The sequence below is a fragment of the Polyodon spathula genome, chromosome 8 (assembly GCF_017654505.1).
Source record: "Polyodon spathula isolate WHYD16114869_AA chromosome 8, ASM1765450v1, whole genome shotgun sequence".
Classification (NCBI taxonomy): domain Eukaryota; kingdom Metazoa; phylum Chordata; class Actinopteri; order Acipenseriformes; family Polyodontidae; genus Polyodon; species Polyodon spathula.
Window position 1 is genome coordinate 19,945,311 of NC_054541.1, and position 23,226 is coordinate 19,968,536.

Sequence of the window (23,226 nt, forward strand, 5' to 3'; positions counted from 1 at the left end):
TTTGCTGGTCAATTCACCAATATCTCTCTCTCTCGAGTCGAAGTCCCAATCAAAGATGTTGAAATGTTTCGTCTGAATGTCGTCTCTGGGACATTAAATCTGTGACTCCAATCTCCACTGTCCCTTCTTCAAAGAAGTCAAACAAGACGTACTTCATATTTTTCTATCACCAGACAAATGACGGTTAAGAATAATCAGCAATCGGCAAATATAATATGTATGTAACTATTATTTTCTTTCTTAGGAAAACAACAGTCCAGCAAAACAAGTTATGAAGACAAGATTCTTTTTGATGAGGTTAGTAAAATTACACTTGAACAGGTTCTGAAATGAAAACCGTGGCTTTCTGCATCAAGGCTGCAGCCTCTAGTTTCACATATAAGTCTCTTACTTTTGTGTCATGTAACACGCATACTATTGTCAAAGTGAGAATTGTATTTGTTACAATAGGTTAATGTTCTGTAAAAACAAAAGTAAGAAAAGTTATCTTAATTTGCAACAATGGTAGCCTATATTTTAAAACAACAAGACAATGATCACATTTTTTTAGACTTTTGATGAAGATACAAATGATGAAGCTGTGCCAATGGTATTTGGACTAGATTCCAGCTTTCACTATGAAGTTTGATGGTGTTGATGCCGTAAAGCAGCATAGGAAAGGGTAAAAAACATGAAGCAGCTGTAGAGTGTGTACGCAAGACCAAAACCATTGCATCTTTCTTCGCACCGAGGAATACAGCGAAAGAAGACACTTAACGGCAAGTGAGTTAGCGTACGTGTTTCATGGTGTTAAATATCATTACAGCTTTCTGTCAATGGATTGTGGCAGTAAACTTGTTACACGACTGCATGCTGAATCACCCGTAACAAGCAAGATGCAGTTGGGTCGAACCAAAATACAGAGTCTGGTGGTGAATGTACTCGGGCCTTTTTCTGTTGAGACCGCAGTTAAAAAACTGAAAGACAGCCGCTGTCCATTTGCAGTTGCGACAGATGCCTCTAACAAGGGAAACAGAATTTTTTTCCCATTGGCTGCCGGTATTTTTTGATATAAGAACAGGGGTTAGCAATGTTCTTTTGGATTTTTATGAGTCTGATGAGACATCAATTTTTTAGTGCATTCATGGTGCTCTGACAGAACTTGGGCTGGACGTCAAGGACGTGTGTGCTTACAGGGTAGACAATGCATCCCTCAATTATGGAAAAAACTGTTCTGTCTTTACAAAATTGAAGGCTCTGCAACCTCTGATCATTCAAGCAAACTGCAATTGCCATGTGCTGCAAAATACTGCAAAACACAGCATGAAATCACTTAGTTTTGACGTAGAGGGATTGGTCCTTAAAATCTTCAATGAATTTTCATGCAGTGCAAGAACAATGGAGCACCTGAAGTCCTGCTTTGAATTTGTGCAGCAAGACTACCACAAAGTGCTGTCACATGTACACACCCAATGGTTTAGCCTCTTTATCGCTGTGGAAAGGCTCTTGCTGAATTGGCCAGCAATCAAGGTGTACTTCTTTGAAGTTGGGGATTCGGAGTGTGACAAGCTAATCTGGAAGTTTGTTGGAGACCAGGAAAATGCAATCAGCGAGAGACTGATGCTCCCAGAGTGCTACATATACTTCGTGCACTCTGTCATGGCAATCTTTCAGAAGGCAATTCTTGTTCTCGAGAAAGACAGTACCAGTGCCACAGAACTTTACGATATCATGTCAGATGTCCGGCGGCAGCTGACTGACAGAGAGAGACGGGTTCTTTGGATTCCAGGTAAACAGAGCTTTGCCACACTTACCTGTAGAGGCGCAGAGGAAATTCTGTGACAAAGCAAGTTCAGTGTACGCCTGTGCATTGGCTTACCTTTAGTGGTTCTCTTTCGAAGATTTCCCTTTTAAAGTATTTTCTTCGCTAAACTTCAAGACTCTGCCATCATTGGATGATTTAATGAAGCTGGACGACCTTTTGAAAGCAAATTCTGCCTATGATCGTGTCACATGACCGTGTCTACTCCACTGAAACAACGGTTAAAATGGACACTACGACAGCCAAAGTATATACTTTGAAGGCTATGATTTTTTTAAACGGTTACAGACTGGAATTACAAGCTACAGTACTCTGCTTACCAAGATTCACGTTTTGTTATCTTGTCGTTAACGTTATTTCCCAACCCAGGGAAAAAAAAAAAAAAAAAAAGTGCTGTGTTCTTCAATGAATAGGATATAGCTAGAATACTGGGTGCAGCGTGCCACAAATAGGTACTGTACTTGTAGTACTACTTTTATTCACAATCACTTTGCTATTATTATTATTTTATTATTATTATTATTATTATTATTATTATTATTATTATTATTATTATTATTATTATTACAAATAGTAGTAGTGACAAATACTGTAATAAAATAAAATCAAAGAATAAAACAGTACTGATATTATTAATAATTTAGCTGATGCCTTTATCCAAGGTGACTTCCTTAACTCACTCCAGCAGCTGATATTGTTTTGGATTGTCCTTTTACTATAGAGAACAAAAGGCTTTGGACCCAAACAGGGTTGTTATAGCGAGACACTTGCACCTTTTAATATATAATGCATGCACAATTTTATTTTTGTTATTTTTCACCTCCCATAGTGTTCACCATTTAACAGAGAGTATAAAGAAGTATGGATCAGAATCCAGTATCATCCCTTACAAAAAAGTAATATACTGCAAGTATACCTGTGCCAAAATTGTCTAGTTTTAGCATACTATTGGTACCATTATACTTTCCACAAATATACTGCAATATACAACTTTGTATATTGTTTTTGTAAATAATGCAACATAGTTATCAAATATTGGACATTTCTTAGATTGTATCTTACTTCTCTTTTGCATACCTGCGTTGTCTCTTGCTAGATATGCACCTCCAGATTCTGACAAATACTTTTAGAAAACCAGGAGCAACTTCTGCTATCAATCAAAAAGCTATAATGCTCTGCGGTTGCCCGCCTATCTGGATAACTATCAAAAAACTAGTAGAAACTAACTAAAACACAATTCTGGGGAAAACGAATGGAAGTCTGGAAAAAGTGTGGAATTTTTATGTTGAAAAAGTGTAGGAATCCTGAGATACTGTTCCTGTATTGAGTAAAGTGTATGTTGTACAAATCACAGTCCATAGGTCAATTATGGGCAATTTGACATTTGTTTGGACAACTAAATGGTGTTTTGCAAGCCCTGCCACAAACACCACTGTGTAGCTGCTTTGGTTCTCCAGCCAGTAACTTTGAAAGTTCACAACAAATACTTAATTGTAATTTATCAGGCAGGCTTTGACTCCTGTTTTTTTTTTTCCTTTTATTTTTTTTTTATCAAACTGATTGATGCATCACAATATTCCACCATACTAAAAAAAAAAAAAAAAAAAAAAGTCAGTTAATATACTCTATAAATTCAATTATTCAGACACAATTTAAATTTGAAAGAATAAAACAAATCTTACTTGAACCATTTATATTTTTATGCATGTATGTTATCTTGAGAAAATTGAGAAAATTCTTGCTATCTAATGCTATATAAAGTGTTTCATTTTTTATATGGTAGGGAGTCCACCCTAACGATTCTCCAGTTTATCCAGGAGCTAATATAAACATAGATCAAGCAAATCTAATGATCACAACTTTCATCTACCGTCAGTTTAACTGGCACAGCACTACAAAATCTTCTTATTCTGTTGAATGAACTTCTACCAGGGATAACACCACCTACCAATTTTTTATGTCAAAAGACTTTTTCAAACATTACAGGTACTACAGAGCTACATTATTACTGCCAAGATTGCTTTAGTTACATTTGATTAAGAGAAGACATAGAAGGACGTCCTAATTACAAATGTTATGGAGAATCCAATTTAAATAAATGTAGAATGGCGGGAAACTTTTGTCTTTTCTTACCGCTGACTTCACAGCTACAAGATTTTTTAGAAAATCATAACATCTCTAGTTTGCTAATTAACCAGTGTAACAGGGGAAATGTTGATGTAATAGAAGATATTTTTGATGGGAATGAAATGAAAAGGATTATTAGTGAAAACCATCTTGGTTTACATGATCTCGCCTTACTTTGGAGCTGTGATGGTGTTCCAGTTTTTGAGTTATCAGGGTATTCAATTTGGCCTGTTCAGGTAACAGTTAATGAGCTTCCTCCAGACGAGGAGGCAAGTAAGCTTGTTAATGATGTTCTTTTCTGGAATTGTTTTACATATTGACTGTGCATGTGTGGTAGAAACTGTTTGTCACTTATCCTTAGTAATTTTGTACACAAGTCTAAAGGAAGAAACTAACCACCTCTAAGACTGACAGCTAGGTATAAATTCTGCTGGTCTGGTACATGAAGTGAGTTTCGAATTTGGGACCAAGCCAATATATGGAAATAATCTTAAACAAAAGTGTGTATTAGTTCCTCAAGGAAGAAAAACACACATAATCCCACTAGTAAATACTGTGGAATCTGACTAACTTTCTCATTAATCCATTATTATTTGCATTGTTTTCTCTCGGTTTCTTTATTTAAGTTTAAGTTTACTTCATTTAAATTTAATTTAACATTACATTTTTTTCATTCTTTTTTGTACACTTGATGTATGAAATGTGCTGTACATTACGTTATTACTATTTTGTAAATCTGATTTAAATAACTACCATGTTACAATGTGATAAGTCATTAATTATGCAACTAGAGTATAAATAGGTGATGTTGCTAGTAAATCTCCCAAAGGTTTGGATAAGGCGTTACTAATAGCAACGTGACGTCAAACAGAGAGCAGCCAGGAGCAACAAGTACAGCCACCTCTGGGATACAAAAACACGACCCCAGTCGGCACGATCTGTGAACCCGCTGGAAGTCAGTGGCAGCGTGACTTAGTGGCGTCTTTTCCGGCTGAGCTCACGCAGACGGCGAACTACAACGGGTTTTGTGCAGAATGCGCAGACTGGTGAAAATCTGCTCGTCGCGCGAACGCAGCCACGTTCTCCATTAGTGTTAAATTCTGGAGGTTAGTAGCACCAACTGGAAGTGAAATTGTTGCTAGGTTTTCACACAGCCTCCGTGACCCACCAGTGTTTTCGAAGACAGCGGTTTCCACATTGAGTTGTTTCCGCCAGTAAAAACGATAAAACTACATTTCCCAGCAGCTCTTTGAACAGGAAGGACATTTGGCCAAATTGATACGGGCGCGCTTTGGTTTTTTATTGGTTTAGAATAATACCGACACCCACGCAGTCTAATCTTTCATTACGTTAACCTGCAGCCAAGGAAAGGGAAGCCTTGCAGACTAGTAGTACACGTGGTTGAAGAAGCAGCATGTCTCCACCGAGTGGGAAGATCAACAGACCGAAAACTGTGAGCATTTTTGTGTGTTAAATAATTTGGATGTCTGGTCAGCTATATTCTAAACTAGGATTTTGTACAACGATGGTTGTAATGCACTAACTAGTTCGTTTACGTAAGACAGCATTAAACTTCAGGTGCATTATTATGTATAACACAAGCCTAACGTGTTTATTGATTTAGTAACATTATCGTTTTATTTTTTCGCGTTTTCTTTGGCTCCATTTTGACAGAATTGAATTTGGAACGGTGGCTATGCTTTTTTTTTTTTTTTTTTTTTTTTTTAAATACCCATACAAAAACATTTATTCTCATACAAAAATTACGAAGTTGGAATGGTATCGCCACCTATCTCTGTCTATATCGGTCGCTACAAAAGGGTCACACGTTTAGTACATGGTCAGCCCTGTAAATATGTAATTAAAACCAGTGTAGTTGCAATATTAATAAAACTAAAGTGGAGACCAAGTTTGACCCAATTGTCTCGTTTTACTTGGTTACTTTTAAATTACTTATTTACAGTCAAACCCGTTTGTAGATACACGGGGTTTTTAGTTCATTAAGGTATGTGGCATTTACAAGGTAGAGCACCGATGTTGGAGGCGATTAGCATTGTGTCGCATTTTTGCATGGTTATGCTGTACTAGTCGGCTTGTAGTGTCGGGCATGGGTACTTCATCAGTGCAATGAAGGAGCTTTATTTCAGCAGTGTTCATAGTAAGGCAAGATCAACAAGATAATTTACTTTTGGAGCATCAAGGCCCCTGCAATACAAGACTGACTGGGAATGTGTGTGGAATTGGTGACGCAGCTTTTAGGTTTAGTTGTAGTATGGAAAACCGCAGCGCCCATGCTCGGCGTTTAAGTTCTGGTCTGACCGCATGCAACACGGACAGCTCTTACACGTTACGTTTATTTGTCAGTAAAGACACGTTTAAATAACAGCGTGTTTGTTATGCTATTTTTAATATTAAACACACCACAGCAAGTACACTTGTGATATTTTCATTAGCACTGTGCAGTCAATTTCATTATCTAAATGTTCTCCGCAGTACACTTACTAATTACAGTAGCAAGTATTTATATGCATCGTATTCACCTTTCTGGTCAGTTTGAAAAATAAACTTAGTTCTCTGAAAAGGCTGACCCTGCTTTAGTACAACACTGCATATGATGCTGAAGTTGGCTTCTTATTCGCATACCACAAATGTACAAATTAAGTACCTGGGGTATTTCGGGGGTGTAATCGCGTTGGGCCACTTATTTCAAAGTTGATTCTCACGGGGGGGACCCCGCTATCATCCATGGGTATTTATATTTCCCAAAACGGATTTTGATACAAAAACAGCGGGCAGAGATAGCAAGTTGGCATGTTATCCAGTTACTCCAATTACTTATTAAATTTGAATTATTTCAGGGGTTACTTCTTTCAAAAGATGATTCTCAGAGGGGTAACCACTATATCACAGCTAGGTATTTATCCTGGCCAAAAATGAATTTTGATACAAAAACAGCAGCAAACATGGCACTGATAAAGTTGGCCAATAACGCAAATTGAATAAGTAACTGACTTAAGCCCCAGCCTTCCTGCCCTTCTGTAACACCTGCTCGGTCAGAGGGGCTACAAAACACAGGGTTACATATTTAATATGTAGTCTGGCTACTTCAGTTCAGTGAGACGCAGGATATTAGGTAAATGATGAGGTTCTTTTATTCGGATACAGAATTAAAATATGGGAAACAATGTCACCAAGAAGAGTAAAAATGGTAAATATAAAAGCAATGAGAACGGTTTTATTAGACGGCATGGTTAGAAGGAGCCGTAACATTGTTAAAATATACAAGTGGGCAATTGCAGACTTTCCATCAGAATTCAGATTTATCAAAATGCCACAGTGCAAACTGCAATATTGCACTTTTTAAAAGTGCCGATTGTCTTTAGGAAAGGCGTTGTTCATTAACCAGGCTAAAATATAGGATAAAAGAAACCATTGTTTAAAAAAAATAAAAAAATAAAAAAAATTGAATTATGGGAAGGCAGCATTGTGATGACGTTGCTGCTTGGCGTGCCATGTCTGTGTGTTTTCTCCAGTCTTGCTGCAATATTTTCGCAGTGTTTTTACACTAACAAAGTATACTGGAGTCTGTCCTCTCAGTCTGGAATATGAAAAACTTGTGAGGGTAAGAGGATGGATTACAGAATGCGTTTGCTAGCATTTACACTACCAAGATATTCCGCAATACATCCTGTTGTCTGCTTGTTCCAGAATATTTGTGCAAGTGTAAGTGCACCTTTTCACTATCTACCATGTCTTCACGCATCTTCCACCACTTGCTCGGATGCACTTTTTGTCACCTCTTTTGTAAATTAGAAGGCTTGAAATGGAAGGAACTTGGCTTGGAACTTCATAATGACTTGGATGAGTGAGGGCTATTTTTCATGGGCATATTCCATCACTAAATTCTTTTCCATTTCGGTGAGGTTTTTTCCCCCTGAAATAATGGATGGATCAAATTGCAAGTAGGTGAGCTGGTGTTATCATTTGGTCGTATCTGGCCTTAAACAATTTTGTCCCCTGTCAGTTGCTTCTCCAGTTCTTTCCAAATGTCTGCTGCCTCTGACAGCTGCATCTTGTCAACAGCAGCAGCTATTGGCTCAAGTCAGGCAAGTAACTCTCCTGACCTCTTCAGTGCAAGGTTCAACACTTCTTTTACAACAGTGGCATCAATATTCTCCCTGTTAACCTTGCATATTTATCAGGATGGGCCATTTCATGATGTACAGTTTAAAGCAGTCTGACATAATATTCCATCTCGTGTCCTGTGGCATGACAAGGCACTGTCCACCTTCTTTGCGGTATTGAGCTGAAGCAAAGTGATTGTTTCTGAAGTACTTCACCACATGAACAACATGCTCTTTCACTATGGCTATTTCCAAATCTTAACCGAACAAGTTTAGCATATACAGAGCAGACATGCGTTAAGGTTTGAGCCTCCTTTCCCCTCCAGTTTCCTCAGCATCTTGGCCACGTGAGCTGCATTATCTGTCACAACGCTTCCAACATGCCACCTGAATTCCTTCTCTACCTTATCTATTTGAAGTTGCAGTAAGTTCTTCAAGGTATTCAGAATTGCATGGTTTTCCCAAAGTATCTACTGTGTCTACCAAATGCACTTGGCCATCTTCTGTTGTCACAGTAACACATGTGATGGGCTCATTGTTAACACTGGATCATCCATCTAAAGCAACACACACTTTTCCCCTGCAATTCTTCAGCGCGCTTCTTGCGTTCTTTGTTATATACCATAGGCAGGAACTTGTCTGTAATGTCTTTTCTGGAAGGAGGAGTATAGACAGGTTGCAGCATTCTTGACATCTTTTTGGAAGTGGGGATGATCCACTGAACGATCGTTACAAATACCATTGTAGCAACTTGCTCGTCAAGCTCAGCGTTTTGCATTGAAGTAGTTTTCACTACAAAACTGGCTAAGGGTAACATCCTCCTAGTGCTTGTGGGGTCTGATGGTCTCTTAAATTCAAGTGAGGTTGAAAGCCTTGCTGAATCTGGATCTGGCAGGTCAGATGATGTGGTTGATGCTGAAGCAACACTATTTTTTTTATCCCCGTGACTTTATTCATTCATTTTCTACCTGATTTTGAATGCATTGACCGTGACTGAATGCTCCGTGATTTACGTCCAACTTTTCAGTGACAAACTCCTAGCCCTACTTATCAGGCTCCCCACTTGTGTTATATGCCTCATTACTTTGAAATGTTTATATACCCTTGCCGGTGTGTCCGTCTGAAAACGCTTTGACTCGCAACTTAAGAAATTTTATATTTTTTGCAACAAAGCCCCTTTGTTGAATAATAATGTAAGGATGATATTTTGTGTATTTTTAATCATTTTGTGTTTAGCATTCACCAAGTGGTAATTAAAAGAAAGATAACAGAATGAACACATTATATTTCAAATACAAGTAATACATTAATATTTTTTTTTAAATCGTTTTGATATTTTATCAATTGTAGATTTCTCTTTGTTTATATTGCAGCTCTTCTACAAAAGCAAAATAATTAAAAGGACTACTAAGATTTGAAAACAGGTTATTTGTTTAAAGTCCACCCTGCTGAGAAATGTAATGGTAAAGTTAGACCATCTGTTTTGTTTTACAAGTAAAGAATTACATTTTTTTTCCATACCATTCTATTGTTAGAAAAACATTCATAAAGTAACAATTAACCCATAGTTGCTTTTTGTCTTTATGAAGTAGTCAACTTAAATAGTTTCTGCTTGTAAAATTATAAAGTTTATTCGTGGTATTTAATTGTCAATGCATTAGTTAGCTGTCATTTGATTTTGCAGTTATCAGAAGGATACTACACAGAGTATTCCTTATTTAATATTTATTTTGGATACTTTAGAAATTGTAGAGTATTTTTTGTTGCTGAAATAAAGCAAATGAAGTGCAATCAAGACATCTACTGCCCTGGGTACATAAAAATCTGTAAAAAATGGTTCAACTTGCTATCTATTGTGTGTTGGTATTTATCCCAATCGATTTAACTGAAGCAATAATCTATAGATTAATCAATTACATTAGTAATCATTTCATGCAGCACTGTACAATACTAAAAATTGACAATGGTAATATCTGAAAATAATCTATTTTAATAAGTAGCTGGCGCAAATATGATATTAGGCGGTGGTATGTTTTGAAAACCCAGTTGCATGGCCCCTTTGACTGGTACCTCATCCCCTAACTTGGTAGTTTTTATAGATTTGAAAATGTTTTTTTTATACAGATTTTACTTTTAGGACCTAACACTACATGATTCTTCTATATTGCCTGTTACTGTGACTTCTATAGTGGTATATATTAATCAGCTGGTATAATTTGATAATATTAATATGCCTTCTATAGTAATGTAGTAATAAGTCAAAGTACTGTGTAGGGCTGCTGTAATTCCAGATCTTTTGTAATACATTTTAGGAACTTGGAAAAAAACTCTTCAAAAGACGACGAGTTCTGAAAAAAAACAAGAGGCAGAAACATAAAATTGTGGGGGCGATTGTGGATAAAGAGTTAATCACCATCTGTCATCTTAAGAAAAGACGGTAAGTGCCCACATCCTTTAATCCAGCCCTTGGGCTGTTTCACAGATTTCACACCCAGAGCCAGATGGTCACTTCACAAGTAGATATGTCGGTATTGTACTTGAAGCACCATATGATGTTTGCATTAACGACCCTCGACTCAGTATTTATCACAATGGAGTCCTTGTTGACAGTCTAGTTTATTTATGGGCCCCAAGGGTAGCTATAGTGTTACTCTTGGTCCACTAGATGTGCTCTGTATGCTTGCTCCTTTCAACATTTCACAAAATACTGTAATAAAGCAATTGCTGTTTAGAGTAATGAGGGGTTTTTTTTGTAGACTGGTTGTTTTTTTTTTAAACATTATGAAACCTGTCAAGTGTAACTGTACCTGTTTTAATTTAACTTGAGTTACCTTGTTTAATATCCAATGTGGACATTTAGATTGTGCTGTACTTAATGTACTGTACCGCTTTTAAAATAGTGGTCAAGTGGCCGTAAACGGTCAGTCAAGATTAAAATGCCAAAAGTAAGCTTTTTGTTTATTTTTTTTTATTTTTAAGGTTCAGGTGATGATTGCCAGTACAACTCATTAATACGCCTGTATTTAATACAGAGTACATAGCTACTCGGACTCCGCTGGAGTCTCAAATCTAGTGCCCAGAGACTTCAGGATTATCAACTAGGGCTAGACTCCCCACGGCTTACCTGTTTTTGTTTTATTTCATGTGTCCTCTTTTTTACACTAGGGTCAAAATCTCTTTCTCCATCAGGTTACTCCCCACACATGCACTCCCTTTAAACATACGTAAGAGAACCGCTTTCCGTGTGTGCCGTCTGCGTTCAGTTAGTAAACAGTCAGTCTGCCACTGTCATTGCAAATTTCACCCTGGTAGTCCTAAACGAGTCAGGTGGGGATTTTGTTTGGAGATTCAGAATGAACAAAGTAAAAAAGAACAATGTATAGCATGCTTCACATTGATCTGTGTTTAAGTACAACCTTTACAGTAAAAAAAAAAAAAAAAAAAAAAAACATAGAATATGGTTTAATTCCTATATTATCATTAGCCATGAATGTGTATTTACGTAGTTATGCATAGTTATTTGTAATCGCATACTGAAACCCAAATTTGAATACATTTTATTAACTCATTTCATCTCGGACACGAACGGTTGTTTTGACACGTATTAATATTTGTTAATGCTGAAATGGCGGACATGAGGTCTTAGTTATTAAGATTGACTCCAGGTGTGCATCCAGCTGTTCCAGTGGATCAGGGCAGTTTCTTCCAAAAGCAAAAAGTCAAGCAAGGGATTTTTTTTTTTCTTCCTCCAGATGGAAACTGGCACGGTGACTTGCTCTTTATGCAAACAGTGATTTTTTTCTTAACAGCAGTTCTGCTTGAACACCTAAAAAGCAAGCACCCCTTGGCATTAATGAATGAAACAGAAGACAGAACATTAAGGAATACTTTCTTATCAAAATAAAACATTTAAATTTTATAATTTGTTCATCTGGTCATTTATTTAAAAAAAATTATCTGCATCACTAAGTAATAAAGTAAATGACCTGATGAAAGACCAGTTTTAAGCCCTGCATGTAATTACAACATTAAGTTGTGTCAGTTCAGCTAACATTGTGTAAGTTAAAGGCCTAATAAAACGAAAATCGGAAAATGTAAAATACATTTCTTAAGCTGCTTCCACACTGGACAGAGCGAAGTTGTCGAATGTTGGTCTACATCAGACGCGACATGGAAATGATCCAAAAGACTTGAAAAATACGTGACCCCACCCGTGTGATACTGGTCTTGTTTGGTTCCAACCCTCTCCTCCAGCAACTCCATTGTAAAATAAAGGTTGGACTCGTAAAATCTATAGGTCAGAGTTAGTAAACATCCCTATATATCCAATGGTTGTATTGTTATTAGTAGTAATTGTACAGTTGTAGTCGTAGTATTTTTTTCTTGGTAACAGTAGTAGAAGTCTGATTGTGAAGCCCAGTACAGATCCAGCTGGACAATGGTAGTATAGTTGAACTGATATCTTAATTTATTTTTATACATATATAAACTTGCTGTAATGTCAACTGTTTCTTGACAAATTCCTCCTTTTCATCCTTTTTGTTTATTAACCAAGTATATTAAAGTGCAACATATTACGTTAAGCACTAAGAAATCACCATCTTCATTATTATTAGTCTGTTATGTGCAGGTCACCACTTGTATTTACTTTTATTTAGTTTTGCCTTTTAAAACAGTCCAGTGAACTTGACAGAAAATATTTTATTAATATGTCTTACAATTAGGGGTCTACTTAAATCGTGGTCAATTTACATATTTCACAGGTAGGTTGCAGAATAAAATTTAGATTTCGCGGACTTGTTTAAACATGAAGTAAACCTAAGTAGACAGTGTCATAACAGTAAAGTCTAAAAATAGTGGAACTTGCTTCCTTACTAAAACAGAGTGCTGTCATTTGTTAAAGGCAAGCATGCAGCATCCCCCTGCAGTTGACTTGCCCATACATTGAGACTGCACGCTCTGCATCCACTTACTTGGTTGTTAAGTTAAGGCAAAGCTTTGCCAAGTTATACAGATGTGAAAATTGATTAGAAACAGCCCAAAAACTTGTTTACCCAAGGGCATCTGGCATACTTTAAGGCAATATATGCAGTGCATTTGTCATGTTGGTCCCTGCCGGTAATTTATTAGTACTGAGTCAAAACAGAAAACGTGGCTATTCGGGTCTAAAATTCCAACTGTGAAAAAGCAGCAGGTTGAAGCAAGGTGGCTGTGCTAGATCACTGTAGAACTGGTTTAACTTGCAGACCCAGGAATACTTTTTGTCTGGGCTGACTTTAAAGTTTGGTTTCTGAAAGCTGTTTTTTACGTTCTGTTCAGCAGCCTCTGTAGTAGCCTTTTTTTTTTTTTTTTTTAATGCGTGATTCTGAATCTAAATGGCGATTTGATCTTATTTTCTCCTTAGACCCATTAAGATGTGCAAAACGGTTACCTCCACTTGATTATCCTGACATGATCAATCACCAAAATTATACTTTGCTTTTTTGCTTTGTCATCCATTTCTACTATTTTACCACCAATGCTGAAAACTAGATTTTAGCAACTTAAATCAAAACAGTGCAGCACGGACTTAGTCCCACCCCGTACTGCACAGCACGGGTCACAGAAAAGCCAGTACAGATGCACTGATAGGCCGATTAAAACATTGTTGTCATTTGAGTAGTAAACAAGAACGTTAACTGCTTTGGAGAATTTTTTTTGTAAATGTTATTTGTGGATGTTTTTGTTTTTTGCTTAGTGCAATGCACACAGGACAACGAAGGAATTAAAATGGGCTTTTTATGGGAGGAAGATACATAGTTTCAGTTGTGCAGTAGTTCATTTAAACAAGGGTTTTTTGTTTTTTCTCCGTACTTATTCGGTATGCATTGGCCCCTAAAAGGTGAATTTCGCAGTGACCCCTCAATTTCATGATGTCCATGAAATCGCGATTTTTAGATAGACCCCTACTCAATCTTCAGAACTATAAACTTCAAAACCTGAACATTTATGAAATATTTCAGTAGTTTCTCTGTTTTCCTGTTTTAATACTAGAACCGCCAAAATTTCTGAGTAAATAAACGACCACACCCACAATGTGCAGCTCCATTTTAAAACTGCTTCGATATGAAAAACAATCGGATACAACTTGCTTTTTATTTATAAGCATCATGCGTAACATTTTCAATGCAGAAACAGAATATTGTCTTATTCCATGTTCCAGTGGGCGCAGCACTGGCTGAAGGTTGAGGGGCATTTGCCAGCTGGCTTTCATGTCTTATCAAAATGTTTCTGCCTTGGCTCCAGGGCTAGCTGCAAAATGAAGTCCCTGTGAGTGATGTGTTGCTTCTGCACTCCTTGTACAAAACCAAAGTGTTGATGTCTACACATGCGAGTACCGCCTTTGACAGAATATAGCCATGCCATTTGATCCATTATATCCACACTGTACTTTGTTGCGTTGTAAAATGCAAGAGTCTCTGGCTTTTGTTTAGCATCAGTCCTGATCATCACTGATTTGTGCAGAGAGCTTAGAATAAGCACATTAATTTTTTTACACCTGTACACACAGGATGGCACAGTAGTTCTGCCTGAGGAGTGTAGTGGAGTGCAGGGAGGCTCGCATGGCGTGAGCTGTTGGTGGTAACTCTTGCCTTGTTCAGTCTCTACGAGGCGTGTGGTGTTTTTTGTTTTTTTAATATAAATTGCTCTCCAACTCCCTGGTCAAACGGAGAGAAGTATAAAGCCAGTGGTGACATTTTGTCCTTTGCCCAAGTACGGCTCAATCAGCCTCAGCACATCACTGTGCCCCAGTCTGTCACCAGCAGGGCACATTTCGTACTTTCCCAGGTAGGAGAAACCATTTACTAGTTATTTGGAATCAACAACAGCTGAAAGCTAGAATTTGATGCAACTTGTCTGGTTTGTTGGCCATGTACTGTTTCCAGCCACAGTGTGCCATTGTGGTAAAACAGCTGTTCATCCACATTGATGTTAGGTCCAGGCTTATAACAGGCAATGCTATTTGTGATGAAGCTGTCCCAGACCTCTGGTGCCATGGCAAATTTGTTTGCAATAGTCAGGCTGCTCTTACTGTTTTCAAATCAAAATGTGTGATTCTCAGGATTTCCCAAATGTGATTCTGTTTCCTTGAAGGGAAGACCACACTCTTGTGACTAGTAGCTCTCCACATAAATGTTTTTGCCTGCATATGCGCCACGCACATACAGGATTGCAATGAAAGCTTGTAATCCCTCCAAAGACAGTTCCCAGGGGTCAACATTAATTACCCGCTGTGCCTGTGCCACGCTACAGCGCTGGCTGAAGCGGCAGTTGCATAGAGATCAACAACAGAAATGCAGAGTGGGGTATGTGTTTCATTTTGTGTGCAGCATTGGGCCTGAAGCTTCAGACAATACCATTTATTTTCTGATGTGCGTTTTCTCAAAGTCTCGTCGCCGGGATATATCATTTTCTAAACTGTCCCGTCTTTGCCCATCTCCTGAATTGCTTGGAGAAGCTGATGCAGCAGGTGAGGTGTAGTTGCTCTTGGCGCTGGTGGTGCTGAAGCGGCAGATGCAAGAGGAGTCGCAGGGACAGCAGCTGTTTCTCCAGTACTGAATCTGGTTCTGCCACGGCCTCTCCCCCTGGCCGGCACTTGTTATGTTTTGACCTGGAGGTAAATCCATCTCGGTTGTCCTAACTTTCACTGTCAATACTGCTGGTTTCGACAGCCCAGGATGCATCGCTGTCGTTATCACCCCACCATCAGACTCTCTTTCAGCCAAAACTTGTAACCATTCAAGCATTTCTTCTGTATTCTGTACTCCATCTTTTGAGCCATCTTCTCCGTCAGTATACGGATAATAATGAATTGGGAGTGTCCACAGCAGAGTCTAAAACGCCAACACCAGCCAGCCTGTCGCCAGCCCTACACCTAATAAAGAATTGGCATACATGATCAAGAAGTGATTGATCAAGGCATTGATCACAACACCTGGGTTTGCAAAGTTCTAAAGATTGAATTACAAAGGACAGTTAAACTTTGTGAGCTGATTCACTGGACAGGCAGACGACAAAGTAGCGTAGCTATATCATACTGTGATTCAATGTGTGTTCTGACAGCTGCTAATAAAAATAAATATGATGTGTAGAATGACTTTAATTGGTGTTTCGCCACTCGACAGGAGTATATAATACGTTCTTTCACAATGACTTTAATTTTATTACAAAGTCAAGACTAAGTTGTTGGCAATATTTTGATTTCAGTGCGCTGCATAAACTGTGGTTTGGCGGTTGCAGAAGCAAGTACTTCTAACTTAATTTTTACGATTCTGCAGCGGAAACACTGAGTATTTAATTCAAATATTTAGTTACACTTAAGAACAGACATGCACGAGATATTCACATACGCAGAGAGATTTGAATTGCAAAAGTCTTTCAAATAATGGCTATGGCGGTGCTAGTGTTAATGGTTCTTAAATAATACTGTATTTCACTGACAGTTTATTGTGGCATTTTAACTGACCTACTAAAAGCTAAGCCAGGTTGCTTCGTAACCAGTTTAGAGGTCCTTCAGAAACCGCTGGTCAAATGTTGCCTTGCTGTCATTATCAATCGCACATTTACTTGGTTGCTTAAGTCACGGTGGACACGGATTCTGTGTGGGTTTTCTTTTTTTTTTTTACCAACACAACTTAATTCCACCTTAACAAAAAAACACCAAGAAATGCTTTAATGGTTTAAACATACATGCAACTCCTACTGCCTGATTTGTCAACCTGCAGCTGCATTTTTCAATGCCTGCTGAGTCTTGTTGAATCAAGTGTAGTATCTCAGCATAGCAGAGAACCATTCTTCTGTTTGGAGACAACTGTGTAGCACAGTGTGAATACCATGCTTACTACAAAATTCAGTGAAATGCAGTGTTTACCAGTTCTGGAATAACATCGAAACAAGATTCCAAGGTCTTCCTGTAATCATTTTCTGCATTTTTTTTTTTTTATAAACTAACTTCTGGAGGATCAGACCTCCAGAAAGGCATCAAACATGTAGAACGTGTTGTATCAGAATATGTAAACAAACCAAAACATAAAAGAACTGCAAGGTACCTCAGCAGAAGCACCAAATGCACACAGTTTCGACTTCAAACGATATTTGTAGGTATGTAAAACCTACAGTTTGCTTGCTGTCCTGTAGAAACCCCACCAAATGTTATGTAAAACAAACTTTTATAGTTGTATACACTGAAGCTTTTTTTTTTGTGAACCTGATGTTTTGAAAACCATAATAAATATTTAGATTAATTCCCAGTTTTCATACATCTACGGACAGACTATTATTTGTATGTAGGTACTTGTCACAAAGACTGCTGTAGTGGGTGATGTCGGAGCAGAACCAGGAACCAACACAACGTGGAGCTTTTGTTTTTTTAAACTCAGCACTTGGTCCTAATTCCACCTGTTATTCACTGTTATTTCATTTATGAATGTTTAACTACTGGATAGTGTGTGTGTGTATGTAATATATATATATTACCTGTAGAAAGTCTACACCCCCTTGAATTTTTTTCACATTTTCTTGTCAGTGCGTCAGTTTCTTGCATTTTAAATGAGGTTTTTTTTTCCCACCTATCTACACACCATACTCCACACTTGAGAGGGGGGGGGGGGGGTTTTTTGAGAGATTATATATTAAGTACAAAACTGAAAGATCATAAATCTCCAGCCCCCCCCCCCAGTTAATACTTGGTGGAAGCACCTTAGGCAGCAATTATAGCTGTGAGTGTGTTGGGATAGGTCTCTAACAACTTTGCACCCCTAGATTTTTCAGTATTTGACCATTCTTTACAAAACTGTTCAAGCTCTGTCACTTTCCTTGGAAAGTGTTGATGGACAGCAATCTTCAAGTCATGCCGCAAATTTGATTGGATTTAGGTCGGGGCCCTGAGTGGACCACTCGGACATTTTACCTTCTTGTTCCTTAGCCACTCCAGTGTAGCTTTGGGTCATCCTGCTGAAAGTTGATCTTCCGTCCCAGTTTCAGCTTTCTGTTTCTTACTGCAGTGCACTGAGTTTCTATAATGCTTCGATTGTGGCCGAGAATCACGTACAAGAGTAAATTAGTACCTTCATGATCAGTGCAGATATTTCTGGTTTTATGCTGTACCTCATTTTTTTTTCTCATGTTAGTTTAATGTTAATCTTAACTGTCTAACAAGTAATACTGTGCAAAATTTAACTGCTTACACGCTAGATGAACGTACGTGTTCCGCCTCCGCACATTTGATTGGACTGCTGCAGAGAGAATCTTCTGGGATATTTTCCTACTCTTAGTACAGTGTTACATTAATGGCTTTGATAACGTTTTGAAAATGAACGAATATCCGAACATGAGAATTCCATGTTCATCCCAGAAATTATTATTATTGTGGATGAGGGTTAAAATCGGTATGACTGTTAAATGTGTGGTAATAACCAAAGTGATTCCAGGATCCCTTTTTTTTTTTTTTTATGCTCTACCAGGATATATTGTGATAAGCAGAGGGTGTCACTAACAGGCATGCTGTTAATCAAGTTTGTATTCATGCCATTCGGTGACAACAACTTGCTACATCTTATTTTGTGACTGTTTCCTTACGTTTCCAGTGTTCGAGATAACATCACACTATCTGGAAAGAAGAAACAGAAGCTGAAAAAGCAGTTACGACACATGCAGCAGGATAAAGCTGCAATGGATGGTAAGGAAATTGAGTGTAAAACGGAGCTCTAATAGTTAGGGAGGCTAGGAAGAGGCTACCATGCGCACTGCAAGAGGGCATCTTAACCACTGTGCAATAGAGCCAGGGTCGTCTGCAGATGTAGTTTAGAGCTTTTTAACTTTGCCTTACTGATGGATGTCACAATCTGTAGTGAGTTACTACAAGAGTATTGATCTGGTTCCTTGACAAAAAATTATCAAAACTAATGCAAATATCAGATAGGGTTTCTGATATTTAACCAATAGAACACCCCTTGCAAACACCAGATTGCTTTTGTGTGATACATAACATGTTTTCATAATTTGTCCATAAATGTTGCAGTTCAAGTACATTTGATATTCCTTTGTGTGATGTACAGCATCTTAAATCTGACTTTTTTTCTCCCCCCCCCCCCCCTTTTCTGGGCCCAGTTGAGGTAGCACCCAAAGTGAGGAAGCAGACCAGTTCTGTAAATAAAGTGAATATAGTCTCTACAAGAGGAGAAAAGACAAAGACTCCACAGGATGTAGAAATGGTTGAAGACATGAACTGAATAAGGGACATTGCCATCCACATTACTATCTGTCTCAAGATGGGATTGCCATATCTATCCACCCAGAGACTATGCCTTTACATGCTTGTCAATCAAAAAATGCATTATCTGAAAGAAGAAAAAATAAATTCCATTCATCTTCAGTTTTTTGTTCATTTCAATATGGAACATCCATTTCTAATTAGCTTAGAACAAATTGATAATGCCTGATTCCTGCTCATGACTGGGTACAATACAGAAAAATGTTGCATTTTGCAAACATATATCCAAAATCTAATTAAGTTTTTTCTAGCAAAAAGTAAATGCAATGGCTTAAAATATACTGAGTTTCAGATTGTTAAAAGAAATATCCCAGGAGTAAAGAACAGGTTGTGTAGGACTTTATTTACCCCAGTGAATTAACTACAAAATAAAGGATGCCAAATAACAGTTCAAGTTAAGGGTTTTTTTTTTAATTCCTGAAACAGTTGTTTTTTTTTTTCCCCATTCTTTGCCATCTGAGTATTTGATATGCTATCAGTACAGCTAACCAGCTTGTGTTTCATCATTGCCTATTAAGTGATACGAAATTACCCTCATGTCTTTAGTTGTTGACTGAGATTTTGGTAACTAACAAATCATACACATATATAAAGACAGCAATTTAAAAAAAGTGCCACAATATCATTGAATCCTGCATTTGTATGACGAATGATAAGGTTACAGCCACAAATGAGCTCTTTGGAAAATGAAAGCTAATTCTAGCACGGTATTGCTTAGTCCCACTTGCAGACAATTCACTTTGAATATCTGGCAGTCAATCTTGGATTATTAACCTTCCTCACAATTCCTCTACTTGTTCTTGGTGAAAGAACCTTCCTTCTTCCAGACCAAGCGAGTGTTTTACTATAATAAACAGTAGTTTGAAATTGGGATACTCAAATGCTTGGAAATCTTGTATCCTCCAGCTTTGACAACAAATAATTTTCTGCCAAAGGTCTTCAGATAGCTCTTTACTTTTTCCCCATGTTATTGGTAAGGACAGTAATCATTCTATGCCTAACCCTCTTTAAACTCTGTGAATAGGATGTCTGTAGGGTCGACACAACACAGGCAATATTGTGGTGAAACAGACACAATGGCGTGCAGCTTTTATTTAACAAAATAAAGACTTTTAAACAAACACAAAATAAATTGCACATTGGCCAAAATAAGCAATGGGTGGTGCGGGACGGGCAATCCCAGGCGGGAAGGGACAGTTGGCTGGGAAATGGCCACACTTCCCGCAGGCAGGGCACCAACTCGAGACCTTGAAGATGGAGGGCACCGGACACTCTGGCTCCCCTCTTTTGGGCTCTGGATGCACAGGCTCCCCCCTACTGTAGGTATTTGTACTCCACTGTCCAATACGATTTGCATTGTGGGCTTTGTGCTTATCTAGATGGGGCGGTACAAACCTCAGTCATGTATCGGGAAGCTCTATTAGTAATTATGTATATTCTTGTACAGCTCATTGAAATCACTTGTGGTCTGTTGCACTCTATAAAAAATGTTTAAATAAAAAAAAAAAAAAAACTTACATTGCAGGCTGGGTTTTATGTAAAGTGTGCAAAATAATCAGCTGTATTACTTGTAAAGATTATTTGACATCATCTAGAGCACCAAGTGAGTTTGATCAAGTATCGATTACGTCAGCTAAAGAATGAGGCGGGCGGGGGGGGGGGTGGGTCTGGTGATACCATCTTTAGGTACAGTGTCTGTTTGCGTGTGTTTGAGAGGAGCATTAGGAAAGTAATGAATGTGTAGTGTCAAAAATCTGCACACAAGATCAAGTACTGAGATTTGTTATGTAAGTTATAGGGCTGTGGCAAAGTGGTTAACTGCAGGTGATCAAAGAACAGACAGAGTTATAATCCAGGTGCAATGTTGTTTAATGTTTTTAATTCCAATGGCTTGATGGCAAAACAACATTAAATAATAACAATGGTAATGAGGCAATACAGCAGTGTGTGTTGCTTATTTGTAATCTGCTGGTTGGCCCTGAAATAGTAAGTCCCTTTTTTAGTTCACCCACATGCAACACATACACAAACACCAGTCCCTAGTGCTTAAATACAGTTCTTTAGTGAAAACAAAGAGCAGTGTTGTAGATCCGGGTTTAGTGCTGGCCTTTGGCGACAGCTCTGGACCATGTTAGCATTCCAGTTAATTGCACACAGTATTATTAACAACAAACAAAACACTCATGTTTCACAGCACAGGTTCTTCTGGTCATTTATTTTAACCATTCACAAAGAAACAGGTCACATCACTACGTCCCATTTTTGTAACGTCACCCATGACCTCTTGGTCAATGAGTGCATCCTCCAATCTGCGGATGCCACACAAATGCATTATACTGTAATATTGTGTTACATGTATTATGATTTATTATATATGCTATGTATTATTTGTACTATATGTATTATGTGATGTATTTTGTATTATATACAGTGTGTGTATATATAATATAGTGTGTTAGCTCTTTGAGCTTTATACACACACATACACACTACTGTGCAAAAGTCTTTGCATGTTTGCATTTTTCATGTCTCAATTGCATATTGTTTATCTGACCCTGCCTTTCTGTTGATATTTAGAAAATGATTAAGTGTGAGCAGCCAATCAGCTTCCAGATCTAGCGGGCTTCTATTTTGTTTAGATGCCCGCTGGAACGTTAAAGTGCTTAACTGTGAATTATATTTTAAATCAATCAGCGCAATACAAGCTTTTTCCCTTAACATTCTAATCTACAGTCTGATAATATAAAAAAAAAAAAAAAAATACTTAAACATACTTTCTGAGGCTGGTCTAGAGGACAAGGGAAATAATGTCTGTGACAGGACACCGTAATGACAGTAAATCAACAGGGAAGACACGATTAGTCCATAATTTTGTCATCAGCTGGATCCAAACACACTCCCTCAAAACCAGCCAGTCAAACTGCCAACCCTGTTTCAGTTCTTTCCGCACCAGCCAATCCACTCCCTGCCTGCTGTACCATGTCGCCCCGCCTCCAACAAGAAGTTTCGACTCAATACTACACGGACTATTCAACAGTTGTACATGTGCAGATAAATTAGATTAAGAAAGAGCAAGACCCCAATAAATAAATATGTTAGCAATAATAATAATAATACCCGATCAACACAAACCGAAGATTTGTATGACTGTCAATATTGCATGTATCAATAGCTTATCTGTCAAAAATAGTTACATATATTTTTACATACACAATGTGCAAATGTATTCGTACCCTGTAAATATGTTGAAAATAGATACTTTATTTATCCTGCCACACCTTTTACTCATCTGGTAGTTTCACAAAACATCAGGAAGGATAGTCGACCACATTCTATATAAAGGTAGAAACAGACATAGACATCGCAGAGTAGCAACTTCACGTCTTGTATATGTAGCCGATGTCTTGATTTTTGCTTTCGCAGCTGAATACATCAATTAACTAGACCTATCAAGAGTTGGGGAATAGTTTAATAGTATATAATCAACGTTTTAAAGTACCTTTTTAATGAAGCTAAATAAATTAAACCCCAAAAATGCTGCGTGTACCTGCATGTTTACAATGGTTACAGCGTTCTTAGCGGCAGGATTATTATCCTCCGAGATGGCGGACGACTGCACACTAAAGTAATCTGATTGGCAATCTAGTTTTATATATGTGTCTATGGCCGAAAAATAACCCTTCGCAAAAGTTATTATCTCGCACTCAAATTCCATGTGCTTTTTTTTTTTTTTTTTTTTTTTTTTGGACTAGACAACAAGAGGAGTATATAAAGCACTGCCAATCACAGTCAACCAAACTGTAAACAAATCAAACTCCTATTGGAACATTGGGACAAAGAAACACAAACCCAAAATAAACTTG

The 23,226-nt window shown here is 37.8% G+C and overlaps 1 protein-coding gene across 1 annotated transcript; it reads left to right on the forward strand.

The window, feature by feature from the left end:
• The first annotated feature begins 5,052 nt into the window (after nucleotides 1-5,052).
• Nucleotides 5,053-19,751, forward strand: c8h11orf98 (chromosome 8 C11orf98 homolog). Its single transcript, XM_041257131.1, has 4 exons — nucleotides 5,053-5,381; nucleotides 10,365-10,489; nucleotides 18,678-18,769; nucleotides 19,201-19,751. The coding sequence occupies exons 1-4, from the start codon at nucleotides 5,343-5,345 to the stop codon at nucleotides 19,320-19,322; spliced, it is 378 nt and encodes a 125-aa protein (XP_041113065.1). The 5' UTR covers nucleotides 5,053-5,342; the 3' UTR covers nucleotides 19,323-19,751.
• Nucleotides 19,752-23,226: the final 3,475 nt, after the last annotated feature.